Source organism: Mustela erminea, chromosome 4, assembly GCF_009829155.1.
Source record: "Mustela erminea isolate mMusErm1 chromosome 4, mMusErm1.Pri, whole genome shotgun sequence".
Lineage (NCBI taxonomy): Eukaryota > Metazoa > Chordata > Mammalia > Carnivora > Mustelidae > Mustela > Mustela erminea.
In genome coordinates, this window is record NC_045617.1 from 140,708,850 (window position 1) to 140,733,144 (window position 24,295).

The following is a 24,295-nucleotide window of genomic DNA, read 5'->3' on the forward strand; positions in this document are numbered from 1 at the left end:
AGACCACAAAAAAGGGGAACTAATAGCTACAATTAGGAAGCTCTGCTGAACCAGAGAGCATAACAGGTTTAGAGAAGATTAGGTCTTGTAAAGCCTTCTTGGATGCAACATAAACCCACGGGCTTATTTAAACTGCTCTTCAATCCAGAGACACTGATGCAGCTTGCACCCCTTTTAAGAAAAAGGTATAATTTTATAATAGAGGGTTAGATTAAATGGGGTCTTCAGTGTCAAAGGAAAGGGTCATCCGTAATACCAAGCCCTTCGTCAGACGTCATTTATCTTTAACTGGAGTAATGTGATTTTTCTTACAAAGCTGTCCTGTTGTTATTCATGGTCTACGGACCCAACCTCGGGCTAGTTCTAAATGACTTGACAGTCACGAAACAGCTACAAGCCATGTAGATCCTCATAATGCAAACCCTTTTTGGAGATTTATGGAATTTACATTTTTAAAATGTCTCTAGAAGTCTGGAACATTTATTTTCTGCCCTTGATTAAAATGGATAAGAAAGAAACACTCTTTTATTCATCGTTTCATAAAAATGAAAGAACCATAATTTGAACAAAAAGGCAATAAAATTCAATTAAGAAGTATAACACATTTAAGCATCGTGTGATTAACTCACACCGCACAATGTTAGGACCTTGCCTTCCCTGCCATCATAAAGGATGCACATTTTTAGCCAGTTGTGGTAGCTGAACTCTGGGGTCACCATCACGGCTCTAGATGTGTCTAGTCTTTGTCATTGATGCGAGTCATCTATAAAACCTTGTGTTCATTTTAAGCTGTGCTGGTGGAGTCACGTGTTCAAAGAGAGCCTGACGAGGACTAGCAGTCTGTATCTGGGTCTTAGAGCTGGCTCACCTTTTTACAGCGTAACCTTGAGCTCGTCCCTTACCCTCCTCAGTAATGAGGCTGGATGACCTCACTCCCAGTGGCCTTCCCTTTCTGGCAGCCGGTGGGAGTGACCACCTGTTGTGTCGGCATTAGAGCAGGAGGGAGGGGCTGGTTGGTTTCCAGACGGAGCTTGCCACAGGACATCATCACAAATATAAAAGCATCTTGGGCCATGCCAGGGAAAGTACTTCAGTCATCTCAACATCTGAAACAAACAGAAGGAAACATGTCAGGAAAAGGACACACAGAACACTAAAAGACAAACTGTCATCCTGCTTTCCTATGCTACAGAAGACACTCAGACGCCTTCATTGGAAGAGACCTTGAGGCCTCCCTGAGTCTGTCCTTCTTGGTCGTACAGGTTGTCACTTACTCCTTTATTGGACCTGTTCTTTGAAAATAATAACTGTCTTTGGATTAAATAATACAGAATGTGTGCATATTTATGTTTCTAATTGTATCCTTTTCTTCCTTAATTCATACTCATTTAAAAAAGTGATCTTTTGGGCTGCCCAGGTTGCTCGGTTGGTTAAACATCTGTCTCTTTTTTTTTTTTTTAAATAAATTTTTTAAAGGTTTTATTTATTTATTTGACAGAGATCACAAGTAGGCAGAGAGGCAGGCAGAGAGAGGGGGGGAAGCAGGCTTCCTGCTGAGCAGAGAGCCCCATGTGGGGCTCGATCCCAGGACCCGGGCATCATGACCTGAGCTGAAGGCAGAGGCCTAACCCACTGAGCCACCCAGGCACCCCTAAACATCTGTCTCTTGATCTCAAGCTCAGGTCTTGATCTCAGGGTCCTGAATTCAAGCCCATGTGGGGCATGGAGCCTACTTTAAAAAATACATATTTTTTTGCATTTTAAATGCTTTATAACCTGGGTCAATATAGGAACCCTTCTGCCCTCACTCCCCTCTCCCCCAAAATCATCAGAAGCAGAGGTTAGGGGTGGACTGCACCAACACCCCGTTCTACGCAAACCTCCTTTACTCTCCTGCTTACCTTCAGCCAAGTTGTTTCTCCCACTAACTTCTAGTTCCCTGCTAATTGCTTCATTTGAAACATTTGTTTTTACAGTAACTAGACATGGAGTACTTTGGCAATTCCAAGCCGGAAGGATCTGTAGGTCTTTCACATTCTCTAAATGGCAGAGATCCAAAAAATGACTTGTGGCAAGAATTCTGCCCCGAGATATCATACAGACTTCGAGTTGGGACTTTTCTTTCTTACTGGCTTAGCCAGTTACGATTATCAGAATTATTAGAGAAGGAGATGCATTAAAATTATCGCTTCTAATATATATCCCTTTCCTTTTCCCTTCTCACTCCCTCTCACCTTTCTTTCCTACTTCCCTCCCTCCCTCCACACGCTGGAGAGGTTAGGTGGCATCGGCGATCGGCTGAGTGATGAGCCTTGATCTGGTGCGGATGGAGATCTGGTCTCCCCAGTTGCAATCCTTTGGGTGGGGAGACACCCATCTTTGACTCTCGGCTGCTGTGTCCCCCATCATCTTTGTGGGACATGAGCCCTAGTGAGAAGCACGTGGCACTGACTGCCCTCTTCCTCCCAGCCTCTGCACTCCATAGTGGTTCCCACTTCCCCTACCCAGTGCCCACTGTGCGAGGAAAGGGTGGTCAGACAGCTGACTCCGGCCAGGGCTTAGGAGGGGGCGGCACACCGCCACTGCTCTTGTACTTCAGGCTTCTCCTCAGAGCAGTGCTGAGTGAGGCGACAGGGCAAATGGTGGCCTGCAGGACAGATGCGTGGTGTCCCTCGAGGGTCTTGGCTTCCGCCCCATCACACCAGCCTCGTCTCGGCCTGGTCCTCACTCATGTGCTGTTGGGCATCAAATGTGCAGCATTCCAGAAGGTCACAGATAGATCCGTTTCTGTCCTCATTTCTTCCCAAGAATGTGAAGAATTTTTATTCTCAGCATTGGACACATACTTTGCAACCCAGCCCATGCTCTGACGCACAGCCCACTCCTGCTAGGTCGCTAGCCTTAGTGGGACCTCCGTGGGACCCCTTTTCAACTTAAGGGCCTTGTTGTTTGGAGCGTAAACCCCTGTCTCTTCCCTTGCACATTCTTGTTTCATGGTGCACTGAAGGCTTTGGGGACCAGCTGGTGAGAAATTGGTCTTAGAATCCAGACAATCTCCTGAAGGGCCCCCAGGCATCGCTAACCCCCGGGATCTCCCCATCTACCAAAAATAAAACGCCACCCAAAGTTTTTGCTGAAGCAATGAATTAGGTGCCATGAATCTTGCAGGTAAAGATTTTTTTCTGCCTTTCTTTTTTCCTTCCTGAACAGTGAACTAGTAAATTTGCTTTCACTAAACTTTTGCCTGAATTTTTTTTTCTTCTTCTTCTTCTTGAAGGAGAACCATGGAATGCTACACTGGTTATCCCTGTCTGTTCTGTGTTTGCTAGTACGAACCACATAAAGAGCAGGGATGCCTTCTGAGCCTGCCCAGGCCTGCTGTAGCTGGTGGGTGGGCTGGGGCACAGGCTGGGAGGTGGGGGTGGGCAGACCTGTCCCCCAGCAGCTGGCTGCTCTTGGCCTCTACCTGGGGACAAAGTAGATGACTGAGTCTCACACGAACGGCACTGCTCTGTGTAGAAGCCTAGCAAGAGTGTGCAGCTCAGGTCGCTTTGTCAGGAGTTCCCCAGGGTAACCAGCAACTTCTCTCTGGCCTTTTTTCTCCCGGGCAGCGCCCTCTCCGAGGATTCTTGCCCTGTCAGAATGGAATCATGGTACCTAGAGGCACAAAAATTCATGTCCTTGTCGTCACCCTTCTCTTTCCCTGCCCTTCCTTCTTCCTAAAACTCTGCCAATAGTTGAAACATTTGTTGTTTGTTTTAACTTAATTGTCCACCCAGAGGCTGCTTCCGCATCTGAAAATTAATACTTTGTCTAAAAGTAATGGCCTGATTTCATTTAGATTATCTTGTTATTTCTATCCATGCTCCATCCCCACAAAGCACACGCATGCGCACACGTGCATGTCCACTACGTGCCTAAGAATTCCTCGTCACGCTGTATTAGCTACGTAAGAGAAAAAAACAGTCTCGGGCAAATATATCAGATGTCAGGCCCAAGACTCCCTCAGGTTGTAGGAAATGTTTGCAGCTTTGTCAGTTGTGTGGAGGGCAAATACAAAATGTGCTTTCTTGCCTTTAGTAGTAGTATTTCTATTATTTTTATTAGTATATTTAGTATATTTTATTAGTATAGTTAGGTTGTGGTTTACCAGTATAAGTCTCAAAATATGAGGGTTTAAAAAAATACATGAGAGCTTATACATTTTATAACATATTACAACCCAATTCTTTCTAATGTGTCAAATGTAAGATCTTTTAGTGATGTAAAAGAAAAGAACGTTCTCAATGAATTAATAATTTATTGTCCATTAAAGGAGATGCATATATATAAAATAATCCATTGTATGTGTGTGCATATACATATATATACTCAGCCATAAAAAAAAAAAAAGCGAAAGCGAAAGAAGTCAGATGGAAGGACAAATACCATAGGATTTCACTTACATGTGAAATTTAAAAGGAAAACAAACTAAGCAGAAGAGAAACAGACTGACAAATGCTGAGAACAAACTGGTGGTTGCCAGCGAGGACAGGCGTGGGGAGGTAGGCAAACTGTGTGAAGGGGATTAAGAGGTACAAACTTCCAGTTAGAAAATAAATAAGACATGGGATTACGATGCACAACTTAGGGAATACAGCTAACTGATTTATTGCAGTGACCGTTTCCTCGTGTATAGATACCAAATCACTATGTTGTATACCTGAAACTAACACAATATTCTATTTCCATTATCCTTCAAAAAAATAATCATTAATCATTCATGTGTTTGCAATAGAAATCTTTTCCCTTTCAGAAAACTCTTTTTCTTTTTCTTTTTTTCTAAGATTTTATTTTATTTTTTTGTTTACTTATTTTTTTTGAAGATTTTATTTATTTATTTGACAGAGAGAGAGATCACAAGTAGGCAGAGAGGCAGGCAGAGGGAGGGGGGAAGCAGGCTCTCTGCTGAGCAGAGAGCCCGATGTGGGGCTCGATCCCAGGACCCTGAAATCACCACCCGAGCCAAAGGCAAAGGCTTAACCCACTGAGCCACCCAGGCGCCCCTCTAAGATTTTATTTTTAAGTGATCTCTATGCCCAACAGGGGGCTCAAACTCATAACCCCAAAATCAAGAGTCACATGCTCTACTGACCGAGCCAGCCAGGCGCCCCAGGAAAACACTTTCCTAAGGCAACTGGAGTATTGATATTTGACTTTCGGTTAGTTAATTTTATTAAAGCCAGTTAATATACAGGAAAGGTCGTATGGTGTACTGATAATTTGGTGCTGGGGTTTAGGACAAGGTTCTAGAAGTACGCTACTTCCCTCTGACCCTCTCAGCTCCTAGCACTGTACCCACAGGCTCATCCGCGCTTGCTAAGTGAATGAATGAAAATGAATGTTTGATAAACATATCAAATCATTAATGAATTATTGAACCAATGCATGGACGAACATACCGTGGCTGAAAGTGTAGATAAAATAATATCCCAGACTAATAGTTGAAAAGAGATCAAGGCCAAGTTTAAAGTCATGAGTCATGTGAAATTTGGAGAAACATAGACTCCATAGATTTTTGTTTATCTCACACACACACGCTTGTATCCTGAATTTCTCAAAGACCTGACAGTTTATCTGGTACCTCCCTCATTCCCTTCCTTCTCATTAAGAAAAGCTAAATGAGAGTTTTCTGTAATTTATTTGAGGATAGTTGACTCACATGCTACATAGTTTTAGGTGTGCGGCCTAGTGATTCAGCATCTCTACTGGTTACGCTGTGCTCACCGCAGCGCCCCTGCCATCTGTCCTGCTCCATTGTAATGCCATTGACTATACTCCCTGTGCTGTGCTTTTTCTTCCAGTGACTTGACTCATTCCATACCTGGTAGCCGGTATCTCCCACTTCCTTCACCCATTTTGCCCATCCCCTCACTGGCCTTCCTTCCGGCAACCATCAGTTTGTTCTCTGGCCTTATAGGTCTGCTTCTGGTTTTTGTTTGTTTATTCATTTGTTTTGCTTTTTGGGTTCCCTATATGAGTGAGCTCATATGGTACTCATTTTTCTCAGTCTGACTTAATTCATTTAGCGTAGTGCCTTCTAGGTCCACCGCATCACAAATGGCAAGCTCTCACCCCTTTTTATGGCTGTGTGATATTGCTATGTGTGTGTACCTTCTTGGTCCATTCATCTATCAATAGAGGTTGCTTCCATATCTTAGCTATTTATTGTAAATGCTGCAGTAAACATAGGGGTGCGTGTATCTTTTTGAATTCATGTTTTTGTTTTTGTTGGGTAAATACCCAGTGACAGAATTATTGTAGCACATAGTATTTTTATTTTTAATTTTTTGAAGAACCGCCATACTCTTTTCCCAAGTGGCTACCCCAATTTACATTCCCACCAGCAGTGTGCAAGGGCTCCCTTTTCTCCTCATCCTCACCAACACTTGTTGTTTCTTGTCTTTTTTATTTTAGCCATTCTGACAGGTATAAGGTCTAAATGAGAATTTATGAACGTGCGAAAATCCATCAATGTAGTGACTTGTAGTCACTGCCAGTAGAAATCCCATGAGCTCTGAGACAAGATCTTTTTGTGAACTTTACTGTATTTTAAACTAAAGCCCAGATTTTAAAAAGCAATAGAATGTTGTTTGTGTTCTCTGTTTGGATTGGGTTTTGGCATATTACTTTCCCCTTTGATCATGAACATTCGCAGTGATAGCGATCGGGTGAGAAGTAACTTTGTAGAGTCCTAAGGGGCCAGTTGGGACATTGAGTTTTTGTATGGTACTTCATCATATAATTCCCAATAATCAACTCTCCCAGGTTCCAAGAGTCTTTAGCTGTCTTTTTATAATTTTTAAACATCTGGATGAAAAGTAAAAAACTGACTGGATTGTCTCAATGTATCAAACTAATGACCATCCCAAACTTTGAAATGGGGACTCTCACCCCAGAGTTCACTTTTAAATTAGTTCATAGAAACTTGGAAGACATTTGCCCATAGGCCTATTGTAAGCAAAGGGGGTTCAGTTCCTGCTCAAAGACATGAAAGAACATTCTTCCATGTGAGTACTCAGACCACTGAGATCTACAGTCTCGTTGCTAACGGTCTGCCATGAGAAAGGACAGAAATTGTAAGATTTGAACACTTTTGCTAGCAATCCCACAGAGTAATTTTAAGTCTGCTAAATCCGCTAATTTAAAAAACTAGGACTTGTACTTTGTCTGGTTCTTCTTTTTTATTTTTCTAGTAAGGCTCTTTTATTATTTTACAAAAGTATCAGTCTGTGACAGATGAGAAATTAAAAAGAAAAACCTTTAACCAAATGTTTTTTGAGCGGCACTTATGTAATGCAAAATGCTAGAAAAAAGAAAAAAATTCTTCCACTGTGCTTTTAGTTAAATGAAGCAGGAAAACAGTAATATAAACTGCAAAATGGTTAGTAGTTTCAAAGGCAGAAAAGTAAATTTTCTGAGGATAATTGAGCCGAAATTGAGGGGAGATAAAAGAAGTGGTATGTACACTTTAAGAAAGATTTGTCTTATTAAAAATAAAGTCTGAAAGGATATTCATTGAATTGCTGACAGTGGTCATTGGGCTGAGGGGGTCTGGACTTAATGAAAACTTTTACTTCCTAAACATTCAAATCTTTTGAACTTTTTACATCATGTGTGTGTTACTGTTATCATCAAAAGAGAGGAAAAGGAATATTTGACAGTAATGGGAAAAAATCTTGGAATCAAGGTTTTGCCTGAGAGGGAGTTCACTGAGCTGCAAAAGACGAATGAAGAGAAAATGCAGGCACCAGGTTGGCCCCCCTGATCCTGAGCCCTTGGCTGCAGAGCACCCTGTGGTCAAGGGTCCAGGGTGCCTGGGAATCCATGGGGAGTTGGGAACAGGTGTCAATCAAAGACCATGCATGGATTGAGTGTTCCTAATAAGAGCTCAGTCTAGATTGATGTTGGCTAGATATGGTTGATGAATGAACAAAATCTGATTCTTAGCTAAATTTTGTAGTTGCTAGAAATCAATCTTACTTCCCTGACTTATTTTCATTTTCCATATTAGTGAGCTAGGCAGTGTAAAGAAGGGGAACAAGAACTAGCATTCGTTGAGAGCCTGCTAGGTGAGGGCACTTTGCGTAGTGACTGACAAACATTCCTCGGTCAGTAGGAGAACCATTTAAGAAGGAAAAAGATTGGATAACTTGCTTATGGCCATGCATCTAGGAAAGCATAGAGTTGGGTTCTATCTCAGGCCTGTCTAAAGGTCTAAAGCTCATGATCTCTGCACTACACCAACCCACTATCCAGTAATTTAAATCATTCATTATTAAGCAGTAGTCACTGAGCTTCTGTACCATTTATGTAGGTACCCATGGGCCTCATCTTCAAGACCTACTCGGAGACCCAAGGCATATACACATGCGTGGAAGTTAAATAAGAATATGGCTTACGTAACATGAGTGAGGGGACAATGCTTAGTGTCACAGTGCATTCTCGAATAAGATAACATTGTTGTCCCTAATTTTTTGGAGTGATCTTAGAGCAACCGAGTGTCCTTCACAATTGTGTAGACCCAAAGTTCATTAACCATGAAGCAGTTCTGGCTTACCAAGTCGAAAGATTTGGTTTAAACATGTTGATACAATGCATTGGATTCCTTAAGTGTTAGGAAAAAAAATTAGAAAATTTGGAGAAGGGCGCCTGGGTGGCTCAGTGGGTTAAAGCCTCTGCCTTCGGCTCGGGTCATGATCCCAGGGTCCTGGGATCGAGCCCGACATCGGGCGTTCTGCTCAGCAGGGAACCTGCTTCCCTTCCTCTCTCTCTGCCTGCTTCTCTGCCTACTTGTGATCTCTGTCTGTCAAATAAATAAATAAAAACTTTTAAAAAATAAAAAAAGAAAATTGGGAGAAGAGCCAATCTGCCAAGTATTTTTTAGCTACACAATGATTGAATTTGAAAATAAAGTTAATTTAGGAGAATGGTTCTGTGCAGAATACAAACTTGGAACAATATTCATACCTGTCAGAAAAGCAAATGGATTTAAACATACAATGGTGTTTTCTTTTTTCCCCTATTCCCATGCCTCGAGAAATACTGAATGTTTTTCTTTCAAATCTTTGGCCTTTTTAAATATAAACTGCAACAGTGGATTATTTAGAGGACTTTTTGTTGTTGTTGTTTTTTTTGAAACTACAGCGATTGTTTTTATATTAGAGATTTTGCAAAGTCTTCTGCACAATCTATTTTTGTACACTGCTTGTTTAATTTAGACCACATGTTCAGGACCTCTTTCCATGCCAGTGCGTTGGGGTCTCCGTTTTCATTTTTAATGACTGTGTAGTATTTCATTATACGGCTACACCATAATTGATTTAAACAATCAAAATCATATCTAGGTGAAATAATGTACCTACAAGAATGCAGGGCCTGGAATAAGGTGACCCAGGTAAGATGCAAGTGAGGCGGGAACATGCCGGCGCTCCTCACCAGTGTCACCCATGTCCCATCCCTGCAAGGCTGGGCATCCAGTCTCATCATTTATCGTCATTTTAAAAAGTAGTGACGTTTGACTTGTTTTCAGTTTTTCCCCATTAGAAACAAAATTTCAGTGGATATTATTTTCTGAAAGAAAATTCCTGCAGTTGGAAGTACCAGGTCAATGGCAAGCATTCCCTAATACTTCCTGTTCCTCTTTACCCCTTCTCCCCCCTCCCTCCGCCACCACACACATGGTTCTGATTCATACTCTCATGGTGTCCTAAAGTGCTTTATGAAATTTGGTGGTAGTTACAAACTAGGAAAATAAGAATTTTAGGGATGATTTGAACGCACGTTAATATTCATGATATTGGCTCTTTAAAAATGCTTTGCCCCCTGCTGGATGTGCAGGGAGATAAAAGCAGAGCTATTCTTCCCCATATAAATCATCTTTTTTTGCAAAAGAAAACCATCTCTCAGTTCTTTTACATAGTATTTGACGTACCAAGTAATTTATTTAACTTCCCTCTTTGGGACTGGATATATGACGTGTTTTGGGTGGGGTTGGTTGAGTGTTGAGTCACTTGAACTGAGACCACTAAGGCAGCTGAACCATATAATAAAAGATTTCAGGCATGGATGTAAGAAGGGACACGTTGGAGCTGTTCCCTAGCATCAGAACTGTGCACCATGGTTTATGTAAATACTTATGTGAGTTGGAGTTGCCAAGGCAACAATCCTATTAATGAAGAATAAACCTCTTTTATTATCAGTGCCTGAATGATTACTTTTTTTATAAACTGTGCCTGGTAGTCTAACATTGACATTCTTAATCTACCTACTCATCTTTGCTTTCCAGACTGCAGAACTATTTAGCTCTAGTCAATAAGCATGCCTTCTTTCTCTGCCAGTAGAAGTGGAATTATTGGGGGAAAAAAATTAGCCGACTGTAAGGGCAGTAAAAATACTAATTTATAACAATTATCTAATCTAAAATTATTGCCCTTTTGATATATACTTTGACAAAGGTAGAGCCTGAAATTGACTGAACTTGTTTGGTATTTGAGTGGGCCAGTCTTTAAATTAACTTGTCTCTATGATTTAACAGAGCATTGCCAACATATTTTTAAATAAGTGGAGTGTGACATTACTGCTTCCTTCCCCTAGTCAGACTGTAAATTTAGCCTCCATTTTATTGCATGCACACTGGATACTTGAAAAAGGCAGCTGTGGCTGAGTCATAGGGAACTCTCTTGTCTTGAAGGGCCAGAGAACCACGTTAAGGGGAACGGGAATGATACCTAGAAATGAGTGAATTTGAGGCAGTGTGCTTCTTGGGTTCTAGAGAGAAGGAAATCTTTTCTTCAAAAAAGAATACATTCCCTTTTAATGAGAATGCTTCTTGTGTGTTGTCGAGCTAACCAAATGTTGTCAAGCTTACCTTTTCAGTCGTGGTTTGGTGATATCAACAGTTCATTCCTTTCAAGACTGGATGGTTGTTTTCTGTTCCGTACCACTACCACCTTAACACTTAACCACTCGTGTTCATTAACCATTCTCTGTATTCATGATCCGTTTCCCTGATTTAAACTTGGTAGCACCCAGGCACCTAGTAGGTACTCAGAAAATACATTTTTTAAAAGATTTTATTTATTTATTTGACAGACAGAAATCACAAGTAGGCAGAGAGGCAGGCAGAGAGAGAGGAGGAAGCAGGCTCCCCGCGGAGCAGAGAGCCGGATGAATGGCTCCATCCCAGGACCCTGGGATCAGGACCCGAGCCCAAGGCAGAGGCTTTAACCCGCTGAGCCACCCAGGTGCCCCCAGAAAATACATTTGATTGTGACATTTGATAATAAATTTCAGTCTTACTCAGTTATATCTGTTACATATTTTCCCGATAATAAAATTTTAATGTTTGTTCAAGAAAAATTTGACAACAAATGTATAAAGAAGAGAACAAAATCCACTCACAATTTCACTACTCAGAGATAACTGCCATTGATATCATGGCATAATTATTTCATAAGGACTTTGTTCAGAGTCCTGTTTTCTCCTCAGTAAGTTGGAATCAGCACTGTAATCTGTGACAGCCATATGTATAAGGACAAATGACACATGCCAGGCCCCGACATGCACAGGTAGTCCGGGTGAGACATTAGGATGTTGACTGAAATGATGGGACCAGCCATAGTCCGAGCAAAGCTTGGCCCCTCTCCCATGTCACTGTGGCAGTTTGAGGTTCAACAACAAATAGTCGATCTGATTTCTCAAGTCTTCATTTGTAGCTTTAGATGACATCCCTAGCCAAGCAAATTTGCCCTCAGAGCAGGTTTTAACATACACAGATATGCATGTTTCCTTATTAATGGCAACTCGGCTGGCTTGCTTTATTCCTCTTCCTGATGGCACACTGGGAAGAGACAAGGCTGTTCCCCAAACTTACATAGAATAGCCAAAGGTCCGTGGGAACTCAAGAAGTCACAATGAAGAAACAGCCCTTCCTCGCATGCTTTGTTCTTGGCTGTGACCACATAAAGGGGCAGTTTGAGTGTCGCTTTCGTTCCCTGCCTCAGTAATCCCTGTAAGTACCTCCAAGTACCCCAAAATAATTGTGATAAAAATAACCATAAGCACAAAGAATAAAATCTCATGTAATGAGGACAAAAGCATACAACTGTGTTATTTTAACAAACAGAAACAATCCAAGTAAAAACAGTTTTTATCATGGTCTCTTAGTGACCCCTCCCCCCATCATCATCATTCTGCCACCCTTGCCACCAGATAACTGTCCCCAAGCATTTCCCAGGTAGGAGTTCATAACACCTCTGTGTTCATAACCCCCCACACACACCTTACCTGCAATCCCATGTAGATATCAATATAGCAGGTGATGAGGAGATGCTCTGTCACCAAGAGGATGAAGTGCGATGAAGTTCAAAAATATCTGAAAATTTAAATAGAATAAGTTTTTTCTTACTTTAAAAAAAAAAAAGTGGAAGGACTTCTAGTTTCTGATTCCTTGTATTAGGAGCTTAAAAATCACCACACCATCCTGAACAAGTAAAAAGCTGAACAGATTAAAAGAACAGCAACTCTTTTTGGATCTATAAGAGAAGGGAGGACATAGGGCAAACTGCTGTGCCCAGGATCAGAGAAACAGATGATACACGGAATGCCGGTGTATTGAAGCAAAGACTCAGGAGGTGAAACTGCCACCAGTGCTTGGGTAGGAAAACAACGTGAACTGTAATTGGTAGATTGTTGCAAGCTCAGTGCAGACAACTCTGGGAGTTAAGAACTCCAGGAGGACCCAGTTGTTGGGGTCCCTCACAACACTGGGAGATATACCCATAGCATTTCAACCAGGTTCCCATCGTAAATGTGGAAGAAAAGTATCCCCAGACTCCTGGCAAGGAGAGGGGGGAAGTAAGCATTTTGAAATTAGCCAGAGCACTCTGTTCTCAATAAGGCCTGTCCTCAGTGGAAACTAATCAGGGCATACCCTGGTGCAGGGTATTGTCAGAGCCCTGCTGACCTCAGAAAGAGAAATCCTCAACTCCAGCTGGCTCTAGTCTTCCACATAGGAAAGAGAAATCAAGTCTAGCTGACTATAGCCACCCTGTCCCATCTCAGGAGGAAGGGGTAAAAGTGAGAGACACAGGAAATTCACAGTCCAGAGGCATAGGCTCACTAAAAGATCGGGACCTAATTGTAGGATTAAAGTACACTTCCTCATCTTGCCTCACCACTCCATTACTAAAGTCCTATTGACAGCAGTTTCTTCCACTCAGTACATATCTGGCTATCAAAAAAAAAAAAAAAAAAAAAAAAATATATATATATATATATATATATATATGTATGTATATATAAAACAAGGCATACCATTAGACAAAAACCAGAATTTGAAGAGACAAAGCACACACCGGAACCAAACGTAGTAGCAATGTTAGAACTATCAAATTGGGAATTTAAAATAACTGTGATTAATTTGTAAAGGACAATAATGGAAAAAGTAGACAGCATGCAAAAACAGGTGAGACAGAAATCCTAAGAAGCAATCAAAAAGAAATTCTGAAGATTAAAAGTACTGTAACAGAGGCAAAAAAATGGCTTTGATGGTCTTATTAGTAGACTGCACACCACTGAGGAAGAAATCTCTGAGCTAAAAGATGTATCAGTAGAATCTTCAAAAAACAGAGAGAACAAAAACCAAACAAAACAGAACAGAATATCCAAGGGCTGTGGGACAACTATGAAAGGTGTAGCATATTTTAATGGGAATAACAGGAGAGTAAAGAGAGAAAGGAATAGAAAAAAATACTTGAGGGCACCTGGGTGGCTCAGTGGGTTAAGTCTCTGCCTTTGGCTCAGGTCATGATCTCGGGATCCTGGGATCAAGTCCCACATTGGGCTCTCTGCTCAGCAGGGAGCCTGCTTCCCTCTCTCTCTCTGCCTGCCTCTCTGCCTACTTGTGATCTCTTTCTCTGTCAAATAAATAAAATCTTTTTAAAAAAATATTTGAAACAATGGTTACCAAGAATTTCCCCCAAATTGATATCAGAAACCAAACCACAGATCCAGGAAGCTTAAAGAATACCAAGCAGGATAAATATGCAAAAACTACACCCCAGTGTATCATTCTCAAATTTTAGGAAATAAAAAATAATGGAATAATCCTGCAAGAAGCCAGATGAAAACACATTTTCTATAGAGGAACAAAGATAAGATACATATGACCTTTCCTCAGAAACCCACAAGCAAGAAGAGAGTAGAGGGAAATATTTAAAGTGTTAAGAGAAGAAACCTACCAATCTAGAATTTTGTACTCTGAAAAATTATTCTTCAAAAGTGAAGAAGTACTTTCTCAGACAAAAATTGAGGAAACTTGTTTCCAGTAGACTTGCCTTGCAGGAAATGTTAAAACAAGCTCTTCCAAGAAAAGGAGTATAATATAATTAGCTCAGAAACCTGTATCTATATAAAGACTAACATCAAAAAAGAAATAAATGAAGGTAAAATTAAATCTTATTTTTCATATTCTTGATTGATCTAATGTGTAACAATTCATTCAAAATAATAATAATAATAGGAACAGTATATTGAATTACTACACTTCTGTATATATCATCAATATGCATATGTATCATATATATATGTATATAAGTGAAATGAAAAGACAGCAGTGATACTCAGGACAAGATGAAGAGATTAAGATTATTTTGTTATTATAAGGTATTTATGCTACTGTGGTGTAATGTTGTTTGAAAGTGACCTTGGATTAGTTGTATATTGCAACCTCTCGGCCAACCACTTAAAAGGAAAAAAAATATGTAACTGATAAGCTAAGAAAGGAGAGAAAGTGAAATAATCCAGAATGCTCAGTTAAAACCACAAAAGGCAGAAAAAAGAGTAGAAGACCAAAAAAAAAGGAACAAATAACAAGGGCAACAAATGGAAAATAGCAATGAATATGGTAGATATTAATCCAGTGATAGCCGTAATCACTTTGAATGTCAGTGGTCTAAATGTACCAATTAAAAGATAGAGATTGTCACAGTGGGTCAAAAAACATGGCCCAACTACATGTTGTCTACAGGAAAGCCATTTTAAATGTAAAGACACATACAGATTAAAAATAAATGGATGCAGAAAATATACCATACTAACATTAATCAGAAGAAAGTAAGAGTACCTGTATTAATTTCAGAAGAGCATACTTCCAAGTAAGGGAAGTTGCCAGGGATAAAGAAGGGCATTGTGTAGTGATAAAAGGTATTATAAGACAAGAAAACTACAGACCAATATCTCTCATGAACATAAGTGCAGAAATCCTCAAAAAATATTAGCAAATCAAATCCAAAAAAGTATAGAAAGAATTATACACCATGGTCAAGTATAATTTTTCCAGGATCTACAAGGCTGGTTCAATATTGAAAAACCAGTTAATGTGGGGCACCTGGGTGGCTCAGTCAGTTCAGTGTCTGGCTCTTGGTTTAGGCTCAGGTCATGACCTTAGGATAGGGAGATCCAGCCTCATGTCAAGCTCCACACTCAATGGGAGTCTGCTTGAAGATTTTCTCCCTGTGTCCCCCGACTTGTGCATGCATTCTCTCTAAAATAAATAAATCTTTAAAAAAATTAATGGTATTAGGGTAGTACTGGCCTCCTGGAATGATTTAGGAAGTGTTTCCTCTGATTCAATCTTTTAAGAGAGATTGTAGGAAATTGATATACTTGTTTGGTGGAATTCACCAATGAACCCATTGGGCCTGGTGGTTTCCATTTTCAAAAGGTTATTAATTATTAATTGAATTTTTTTAACAGATAAAGACCTATTCAAATTATGTGTTTCCTTTTGTGTTACAAATCTAAGTTCTCGGGCTCACTTAAACCTATCAAATCTGAAACTTGGTTGTAAGGCTCAACAATCTGTTTTAACAAACCATCCAGGTGATGGGGTGCCTGGGTGGCTCAATGGGTTAAAGCCTCTGCCTTTAGCTCAGATCATGATCCTGGGGTCCTGGGATCGAGCCCCGCATCGGGCTCTCTGCTCTGCAGATAGTCTGCTTCCCTCTCTCTCTGCCTGCCTCTCTGCCTACTTGTGATCTCTCTGTCAAATAAATAAATAAAATCTTTAAAAAAAAACCATCCAGGGGCGCCTGGGTGGCTCAGTGGGTTAAGCCGCTGCCTTTGGCTCAGGTCATGATCCCAGGGTCCTGGGATCGAGCCCCACATCGAGCTCTCTGCTCAGCCAGGAGCCTGCTTCCTTCTCTCTCTCTCTCTCTCTCTGCCTGCCTCTCTGCCTGCTTGTGATCTCTGTCTGTCAAATAAATAAATAAATCTTAAAAAAAAAAAAAACCATCCAGGTGAATATAATGCACACTTAAGATTGAGAAGCACGGTGTACACCCTCTTTATGGTTCTTAATATGTCAACCCAGATGCCTTTCATAATCTGACTTTATAGAGTTGGTGCCTTTGTTCATTTTTACAAAATTAGACACCTCCAATTTGTTTCCAGCAAAATTATGAAGTGGTGATATTTTGTCTTCATTATCCTGTGACCTCTTGTCATCATTTCATTTTCTTGTTTTTCTTTCGTCTCTCAGGTCCCTCTTTAAAGGCTCTTCATTGGCTGAAACTCAAGGAACTTCCCCTTTAGAGTTCGAGGCCCCCGATTAGAGGTCCCTAAGGAATAAAATCTAAAAATACATTATCTCTAATTGTAAAATATAGGGCATTGGCAGATTAATTAGGGAGGAATATAGGGATAGCATTGACCATGACCTTCTCAGCCAGCATATTGCTCCCAAAGAGCAGGTGCTCATTCCCTTGACCTTAGAAGAGGAGAACCCTCTTCCCTTCACTGTCAGGTCTCAAGAAAAAGGATAATACTGTTTCAGAAGATCTGGAAATCCCTTCATTACAGATACCCTTGCTGGATACTTTTTCATCTCTCCGTGTCTCTTACACATTTTCCCCCAGTTGTGCCTGTTCCCCTTTTTCATCCACATAGTACTTTGCAGCCTGTAGCATTCCCAGTGAAGCAATGCAAAGATCTGATGGTTATTTAGAGATCACTTAGGCTTCCCCCAGGAGCCAGCTCTCTCCTGAAGAGAAAGTCATATTTGCCCAGATCTTCTAGTCCCAAGGTCTGCTTTAAATTGACTACCAAAATTCATTCTCCTACTCTGTCCCCTAGGAGCACAAAACAAGATGGTCCACCATTCCATCTATCCAAGAATCCCAGTTACCTAGATGATAATTGATTGAGTTTAAATAAAATGTGTAGCCTTGACTCTTACCAAAGTCTTCCTCTCCTCTCTGCACACACGTGCTCGCAGGAAGATAGATGCACATAGACACCCACAAAGGTCACTGAGGCTCTTGAGCCCGGCACACATGTGATGGACAAACTCAGCAAAAACCCTCAATTATTTGTTGTTACTGAAAATCCCTACGTTTGACTTTTTCTTTCACAATGTTTCGAACTGCCTGAGTGAGCCAAATTCTCCCTTTCAAGTTATCAGAACTCAGCAGGTTTAGTAAAATTGCTCCTAAATAGGATGCTATCTGGTCGAGGGAACTCACGGAACTTTCCTGTAGAAGCAGGTGGACCAGGATATCTCAAGTGCGGAATGAAAATCCTTTGAAACATGGACTGATGACGTTAAACATGAATGTGGTTTACAATCTGCTAATTATGCCCAGAGTTCCAAGGAACTGGAGGGAGAGATCTTTCTGAAGATTCTGTGGATTCTGTAGATTTCTCTGCATAAGCAAAGTGAAAGTTGAAGAGAGTTGAAGCAAGAATCTAGGTATTGAGCCATTCTCTCCTCCAACCTCCACCCCTTTTGTTGTGAAAGACTGTTTAAGGGAAGAACTCTAATTAATGAAATTGGCCATTTTGCCAATCAGACCACCAGAAAATTACTAGCACCAGGCTAAACATTCTTTCTAGGGAAAGTAAAAAAATGCTACTGATAGTGTTCATCTTAGGATAACTACAAAAATATTGTCAATGCCCCTCAGAGCTAGCAGTTTTAACTACAGAAGTCAGGTAATCCTAAATTACTGTACCACAGCAACTACAATTCAGTCAACTCTGCAAGGTTTGTCAGAGATGAGAACAATACCTCTGTGTTATTGTGGCCAGGAGAAGTACAATTATTTTATTTATATCCAAGCTGTGGAAAGCTGTATCTCATAGTTTTCTTTCCTTTTTTTCATTTCATTTTATTTTATTACTTTCCATTGTTCCAAAACTCATTGTTTATGCACCACACCCACTGCTCCATGCAATACATGCCTTCCATAATATCCACCACCAGGCATACCCACCCCCCCTCCCCCTTCCCTCCAAAACCCTCAGTTTGTTTCTCAGAGTCTACAGTCTCTCATGGTTCGTTTCCCCCTACGATTTCCCCCAACTCACTTCTCCTCTCCAACTCCCAATGTCCTCCATGTGAAACCATATGATAATTGACTCTCTTTGCTTGACTTATTTCACTCAGCATAATCTCTTCCAGTCCCGTCCACGTTGATATAGAAGTTGGGTATTTATCCTTTCTGATGGAGGCATAATACTCCATTGTATATATGGACCACATCTTCTTTATCCATTCGTCTGTTGAAGGGCATCTTGTTTCTTTCCACAGTTTGGCGACTGTGGCCATTGCTGCTATGAACATTGGGGTCCTTCTTTTCACTCCATCTGTATCTTTGGGATAAATACCCAGTAGTGCAATTGCAGGGTCATAGGGTAGCTCAATTTTTAATTTTTTGAGGAAACTCCATACTGTTTTCCAAAGTAGCTGCACCAACTTGCATTCCCACCAACAGCGTAAGAGGGTTCCACCTTTCTCTGCATCCTCTCCAACACATGTTGTTTACTGTCTTGTTAATTTTTGCCATCTAACTGGTGTAAGGTGGTACCTCAATGTGGATTTGATTTGAATCTCCCTGATGACTGGTGATGATGAACATTTTTTCATGTGTCTGTTAGCCATTTGTATGTCTTCTTTTGAGAATTGTCTGTTCATGTCTTCTGACTATTTTTTGACGTGATTATCTGTTTTGTGTGTGTTGAGTTTGAGGAGTTTTTTATAGATCTTGGATATCAGCCCTTTATCTGAAGTGTCATTTGCGAATATCTTCTCCCATTCCATGGGTTGCCTCTTTGTTTTGTTGACTGCTTCCTTTGCTGTGCAGAAGCTTTTGATCTTGATGAAGTCCCAAAAGTTCAATTTCTCTTTTGTTTCCTTTGCCTTTGGAGTGGTATCTTGAAAAAAGTTGCTGTGGCCAATGTCAAAGAGGTTACCACCTATGTTATCCTCTAGGATTTTGATAAATTCCTGCCTCACGTTGAGATCTTTTATCCATTTCAAGTTTATCTTTGTGTATGGGGTAGGAGAATGGTCAAGTTTCACTCTTCTAGACATAGCTGTCCAATTTTTCCAGCACCATTTATTGAAGAGACTGTCTTTTTTCCATTGTATATTTTTTCCTGCTTTGTTGGAGATTATTTGACCGTAGAGTTGAGGGTCCATATCTGGGCTCTCTACTCTGTTCCACTGGTCTGTGTGTCTGTTTTTGTGCCAGTACCATGCTGTCTTGGTGATCACAACTTTGTAGTAAAGCTTGAAATCAGGCAACATGATGTCCCCAGTTTTGTTTTTCTTTTTCAACATTTCCTTAGCAATTCGGGGTTTCAGCAAAGGTGGTCCTAAGGGAAATACATAGCCATCCAAGCCTCCCTCAAAAAAATTGAAAAATCCAGAATACACCAGCTCTCTTTACACCTTAAAGAACTGGAGAATCAACAACAAATTAAGCCAACCCCACATACAAGAAGGGAAATAATAAAGATTAGAGCAGAGATCAATGAGATAGAAACTAGAGATACAGTAGAACACATCAATGAAACTAGAAGCTGGTTTTTTTGAAAGAATCAATGAGATCGATAAACCGTTGGCCAAACTAATCCAAAATAAAAGAGAGAGGACCCAAATTAATAAAATTATGAATAAAAAAGGAGAGGTCATGACTAACACCAAGGAAATAGGAACAATCATCAGGAATTATTGTCAATAGTTATATGCCAATAAGTTACGCAACCTAGATGAAATGGATGCATTCCTGGAAATATCTAGTAATGAGATTGAAGCAGTGATCAAAAATATTCCAAAAAACAAGAGCCCAGGACCTGTCGGATTCTCTGGAGAATTCTACCAAATATTTAAAGAAGAAATAATACCTAGTCTCCTGAAGCTCTTTCAAAAAATAGAAACAGAAGGAAAACTTACAGACTCTTTTTATGAAGCCAACATTATCCTGATCCCCAAACCAGGCAGAGACCCCACCAAAAAGGAGAATTTCAGACCAATATCCCTAATGAATATGGATGCCAAGATTCTCAACAAGATCCTAGCTAATAGGATCCTACAGTACATTAAAAAGATTATGACCAGGTGGAATTTATCCCTGAGATGCAGGGTTGGTTCAACATTTGTAAATCAGTCAATGTGATAGAACAGATCAGTTAAGAGAAGAGAGAAGAACCACATGGTCCTCTCAATTGATGTAGAAAAAACTTTTGACAAGATACAGCATCCATTCCTGATTAAAACGATTCGAAGTATAGGGATAGAGGGGACATTCCTCAACTTCATAAAATCTATCTATGAAAAACCCAAAGCAAATATCATCCTCAATGGGGAAGAACTGACAGCCTTCCCTTTGAGATCAGGAAAATGACAAGGATGCCCTCTCTCACCACTGTTGTTCAACATAGTTTTATTTTTGGAAATGTGGTCATTAGAGACTGACAGGAGTCCTACTGAAAATACACATTTTGATACATGGGTGAACTTTCATGCAGCTCAGAACTTGACATTCATAAGATCATAATGGCCTCCAGAAGAGTAAATATTGAAAATCCTCTGTTCTTCCCTAAGGAACATCCAAAATTTTGAGATTTTGAGCAATATAATCCCAGCATTCAGAGTACCAGGACAAATAATAGGAGATGGTATACTCCAAAATGGAAAATATATCTTCATTTAAATATTCATGAGACCGACTTCGGTTGCCAAGGTCGGGTCTGTGGCCTGCGTTGTAGCCCTTGCGGTTCCTTGGAAGCGGCAACTCCCCTCCCCGGCCCTGTTCCCGGTCCCCGTCCAGCCACTGACGTGAAGATGAGCAGCTCAGAGGAGGTGTCCTCGATTTCCTGGTTCCGTGGGCTCCGTGGCAATGAATTTTTCTGTGAAGTGGATGAGGACTACATCCAGGACAAATTCAATCTCACTGGACTCAGTGAGCAGGTGCCTCACTATCAACAAGCTCTAGACATGATCTTAGACCTAGAGCCTGATGAAGAGCTGGAAGACAACCCCAACCAGAGTGACCTGATTGAGCAGGCAGCCGAGATACTTTATGGATTGATCCATGCCCGCTCTATCCTCACCAACCGTGGCATCGCCCAGATGTTGGAAAAGTACCAGCAGGGAGACTTTGGCTACTGTCCCCGTGTGTACTGTGAGAACCAGCCAATGCTTCCCATCAGCCTTTCGGACATCCCAGGTGAGGCCATGGTGAAGCTCTACTGCCCCAAGTGCATGGACGTGTACACACCCAAGTCATCAAGGCACCATCACACGGACGGCGCCTACTTCGGCACCGGTTTCCCTCACATGCTCTTCGTGGTGCACCCGGAGTACCAGCCCAAGCGGCCCGCCAACCAGTTTGTACCCAGGCTTTACAGTTTCAGGATCCATCCAATGGCCTACCAACTGCAGCTCCAAGCCGCCAGCAACTTTAAGAGCCCAGTCAAGACAATTTGCTGATTCCCCATCCCACCTGACCTTCAGTCTTTGACACCTCTGATCCTTTGCTGCTACCCTTTCAGGATCCCTCTATGGTTTTTAGTTTAAATTAAAGGAGTCATTATTGTGGTGGGAATATGAAATAAAGTGGAAGAAAAGGCAAAAAAAAATTCATGAGACCTATTCTATTATGCTGATAATTGAATTTGTTGTTTTATTGAAATGGTCTAAGGATCTTGGTTTGAGCTGAAGCTTTGTATCTCAGAAAAAAAAAATCCTTGAATGAGAAATAACAAGAAAAATTAGAAACAAGAATAAGGTGCTCATGTCAGTAAAAATTTTAGAAAATTTGTCAAATGTCAGTACATGTTAATGAAGTGGAATGACAAAAACTAGTCACTTCCCCCTACTTTAGTCACTTTTCTTCAACATAGTTTTGGAAATCCTAGCCACAGCAGTTAGGCAAGAAAAAGAAAAAAAAGTCATCCAAAATGAAAAGGAAGAAATAGCACTATCAGTGTTCGCAGATGATGTGATACTATATTAAAAACACTAAAGACTTCACCAAAAACTATAAATGAATTCAGTAAAGTTGAGGACACAAAATCAATATACAGAAATCTGTTGCTTTTCTATATACTAATAATGAAATAGCAGAAAGAGAAATTAAGAAAATAATTTCATTTACAACTGCACCAAAAAGAATAAAATACTTGGGAATAAATTTAATCAAGGAGGTGAAATTCCTGTACTCTGAAAACTATAAGACATTGATGAAGGAAATTGAAGATGACATGAATCAATGGAAAGTGATACTGTTTTCATGGATTGGAATAATTAAAATTGTTAAAATATTCATACTACCTCAAGCAATCTACAGATTCGGTGCAGCTTCTATCAGAATACCAATGACATTTTTCACAGAACAAGAACAAATAATTCTAAAATTCTTATGGAACCACAAAAGACCCTGAATAACCAAAGTGATCTGGAGAAAGAAGAACATAAATGGAGTTATCCCAGCCCCAGATTTCAAACTATAGCACAAAGCTGTCGTAGTCAAAACAGGATGGTACTGACACAAAACCAGACACGTAGATCAGTGGAAAAGAATGGGGAGCCCACAAATAAACCCACACTTATATGGTTAGTTAATCTATGACAAAGGAGGCAAGAGCATACCATGGGGAAAGACAGTCTCTTCAATAAGTGGTGCTGGGAAAACTGGACAGCCACATGCAAAAGAATGAAACAGGGGGCGCCTGGGTGGCTCAGTGGATTGAGCCGCTGCCTTCGGCTCAGGTCATGATCTCAGTGTCCTGGGATCGAGCCCCGCATCGGGCTCTTTGCTCAGCGGGAGCCTGCTTCTCTCTCTCTCTCTGCCTGACTCTCTGCCTACTTGTGATCTCTCTCTCTGTCAAATAAATAAAGCTTTAAAAAAAAAAAAAAAAAAAAAGAATGAAACTGGACCACTTCCTCACACACTACACAAAAATAAATTCAAAATGGATTAAAGACCTAGATGTAAGACCTGATGCCATAAAACTCCTAGGAGAAAACAAAAGTACTGAACTCTGACAGTGGTAGCAATGGATTTCGGATTTGGCTCCTCAGGAAAGGACAACAAAAGCAAAAATAAACAAGTGGGACTATGTCAAACTAAAAAGGTTTGCACAGTGAAGGAAACCATCAATAAAATGAGAAGCAACCTACTGAATGGGAGATTTTCACAAATGATGTATCAAATAAGGGGTTCATGCCCAAAATATATGAAAAAAACTCATGCAACCCATGATCAAAAAACATCTGATTAAAAAAATGGGTGGAGGTCTTGAATACAGTAATTTTCTAAAGAAATACAGATGGCCAACAGGCATATGAAAAGATGTTCGGCATTACTAGCCACGAATAAAATGCAAATCAAAACCACCAGATATCACCTCACACCTGTCAAAATGTCTGTTATCCAAAAAAACAAGAAATAAGAGGTGTTGGCAAGGATGCGGATATAAAGGGAACCCTTGTGCGCTGTTGATGGGAATGTAAATTGGTGTAGCCACTGTGGAAAACAGTATGGCGATTCCTCAAAAAATTAAAAATAGAACTGTCATGATCCAGCACCTTCCCTTCTAGGTATCTATCCAAAGGAAATGAAGACAGTAATTCAGAAAGACACATTCACCCCTATGTTCATCACAACTTTATTTACAATAGCCAAGATGTGGAGTGAATCATGGTTTAGGATATTCAAGATACAACCAGAAGATTGAGTAGCATCCAAATTCTCAAAGGCTGGACATCTCCTCACTGAGCCATCCCTCTCCTGTCCCAGTGCATCAGGCCCTTAAAGAGTTTGATAGAGCACAAACCCTTGATTGAAAGGGAAAATAAAGAAACCCACAATATGGTAGCGAAGGACTTATGGACACACCTTCATGGCAGCCAGAAATAGTGTGTCGGAAAGGAACGTTGCATGCGAAGGGAAGGCATCGGCTCCCG

At 40.6% G+C, this 24,295-nt stretch overlaps 2 protein-coding genes across 3 annotated transcripts in view; both read left to right on the forward strand.

Annotated features, from left to right (window-relative positions):
* CAP2 (cyclase associated actin cytoskeleton regulatory protein 2) overlaps positions 1 to 24,295 on the forward strand; it is a 138,468-nt gene that overhangs the window by 32,983 nt on the left and 81,190 nt on the right. The gene's annotated exons all lie outside the window — the stretch shown is intronic.
* Positions 21,057 to 21,955, forward strand: LOC116589193 (casein kinase II subunit beta-like). The gene has a single exon (XM_032341182.1). The coding sequence runs from the start codon at positions 21,170 to 21,172 to the stop codon at positions 21,815 to 21,817; it is 648 nt and encodes a 215-aa protein (XP_032197073.1). The 5' UTR covers positions 21,057 to 21,169; the 3' UTR covers positions 21,818 to 21,955.

Excerpts from the sequence above, each read along its gene's own strand:
- LOC116589193 (XM_032341182.1), top strand. The coding sequence starts at position 21,170 with ATGAGCAGCTCAGAGGAGGTGTCCTCGATTTCCTGGTTCCGTGGGCTC.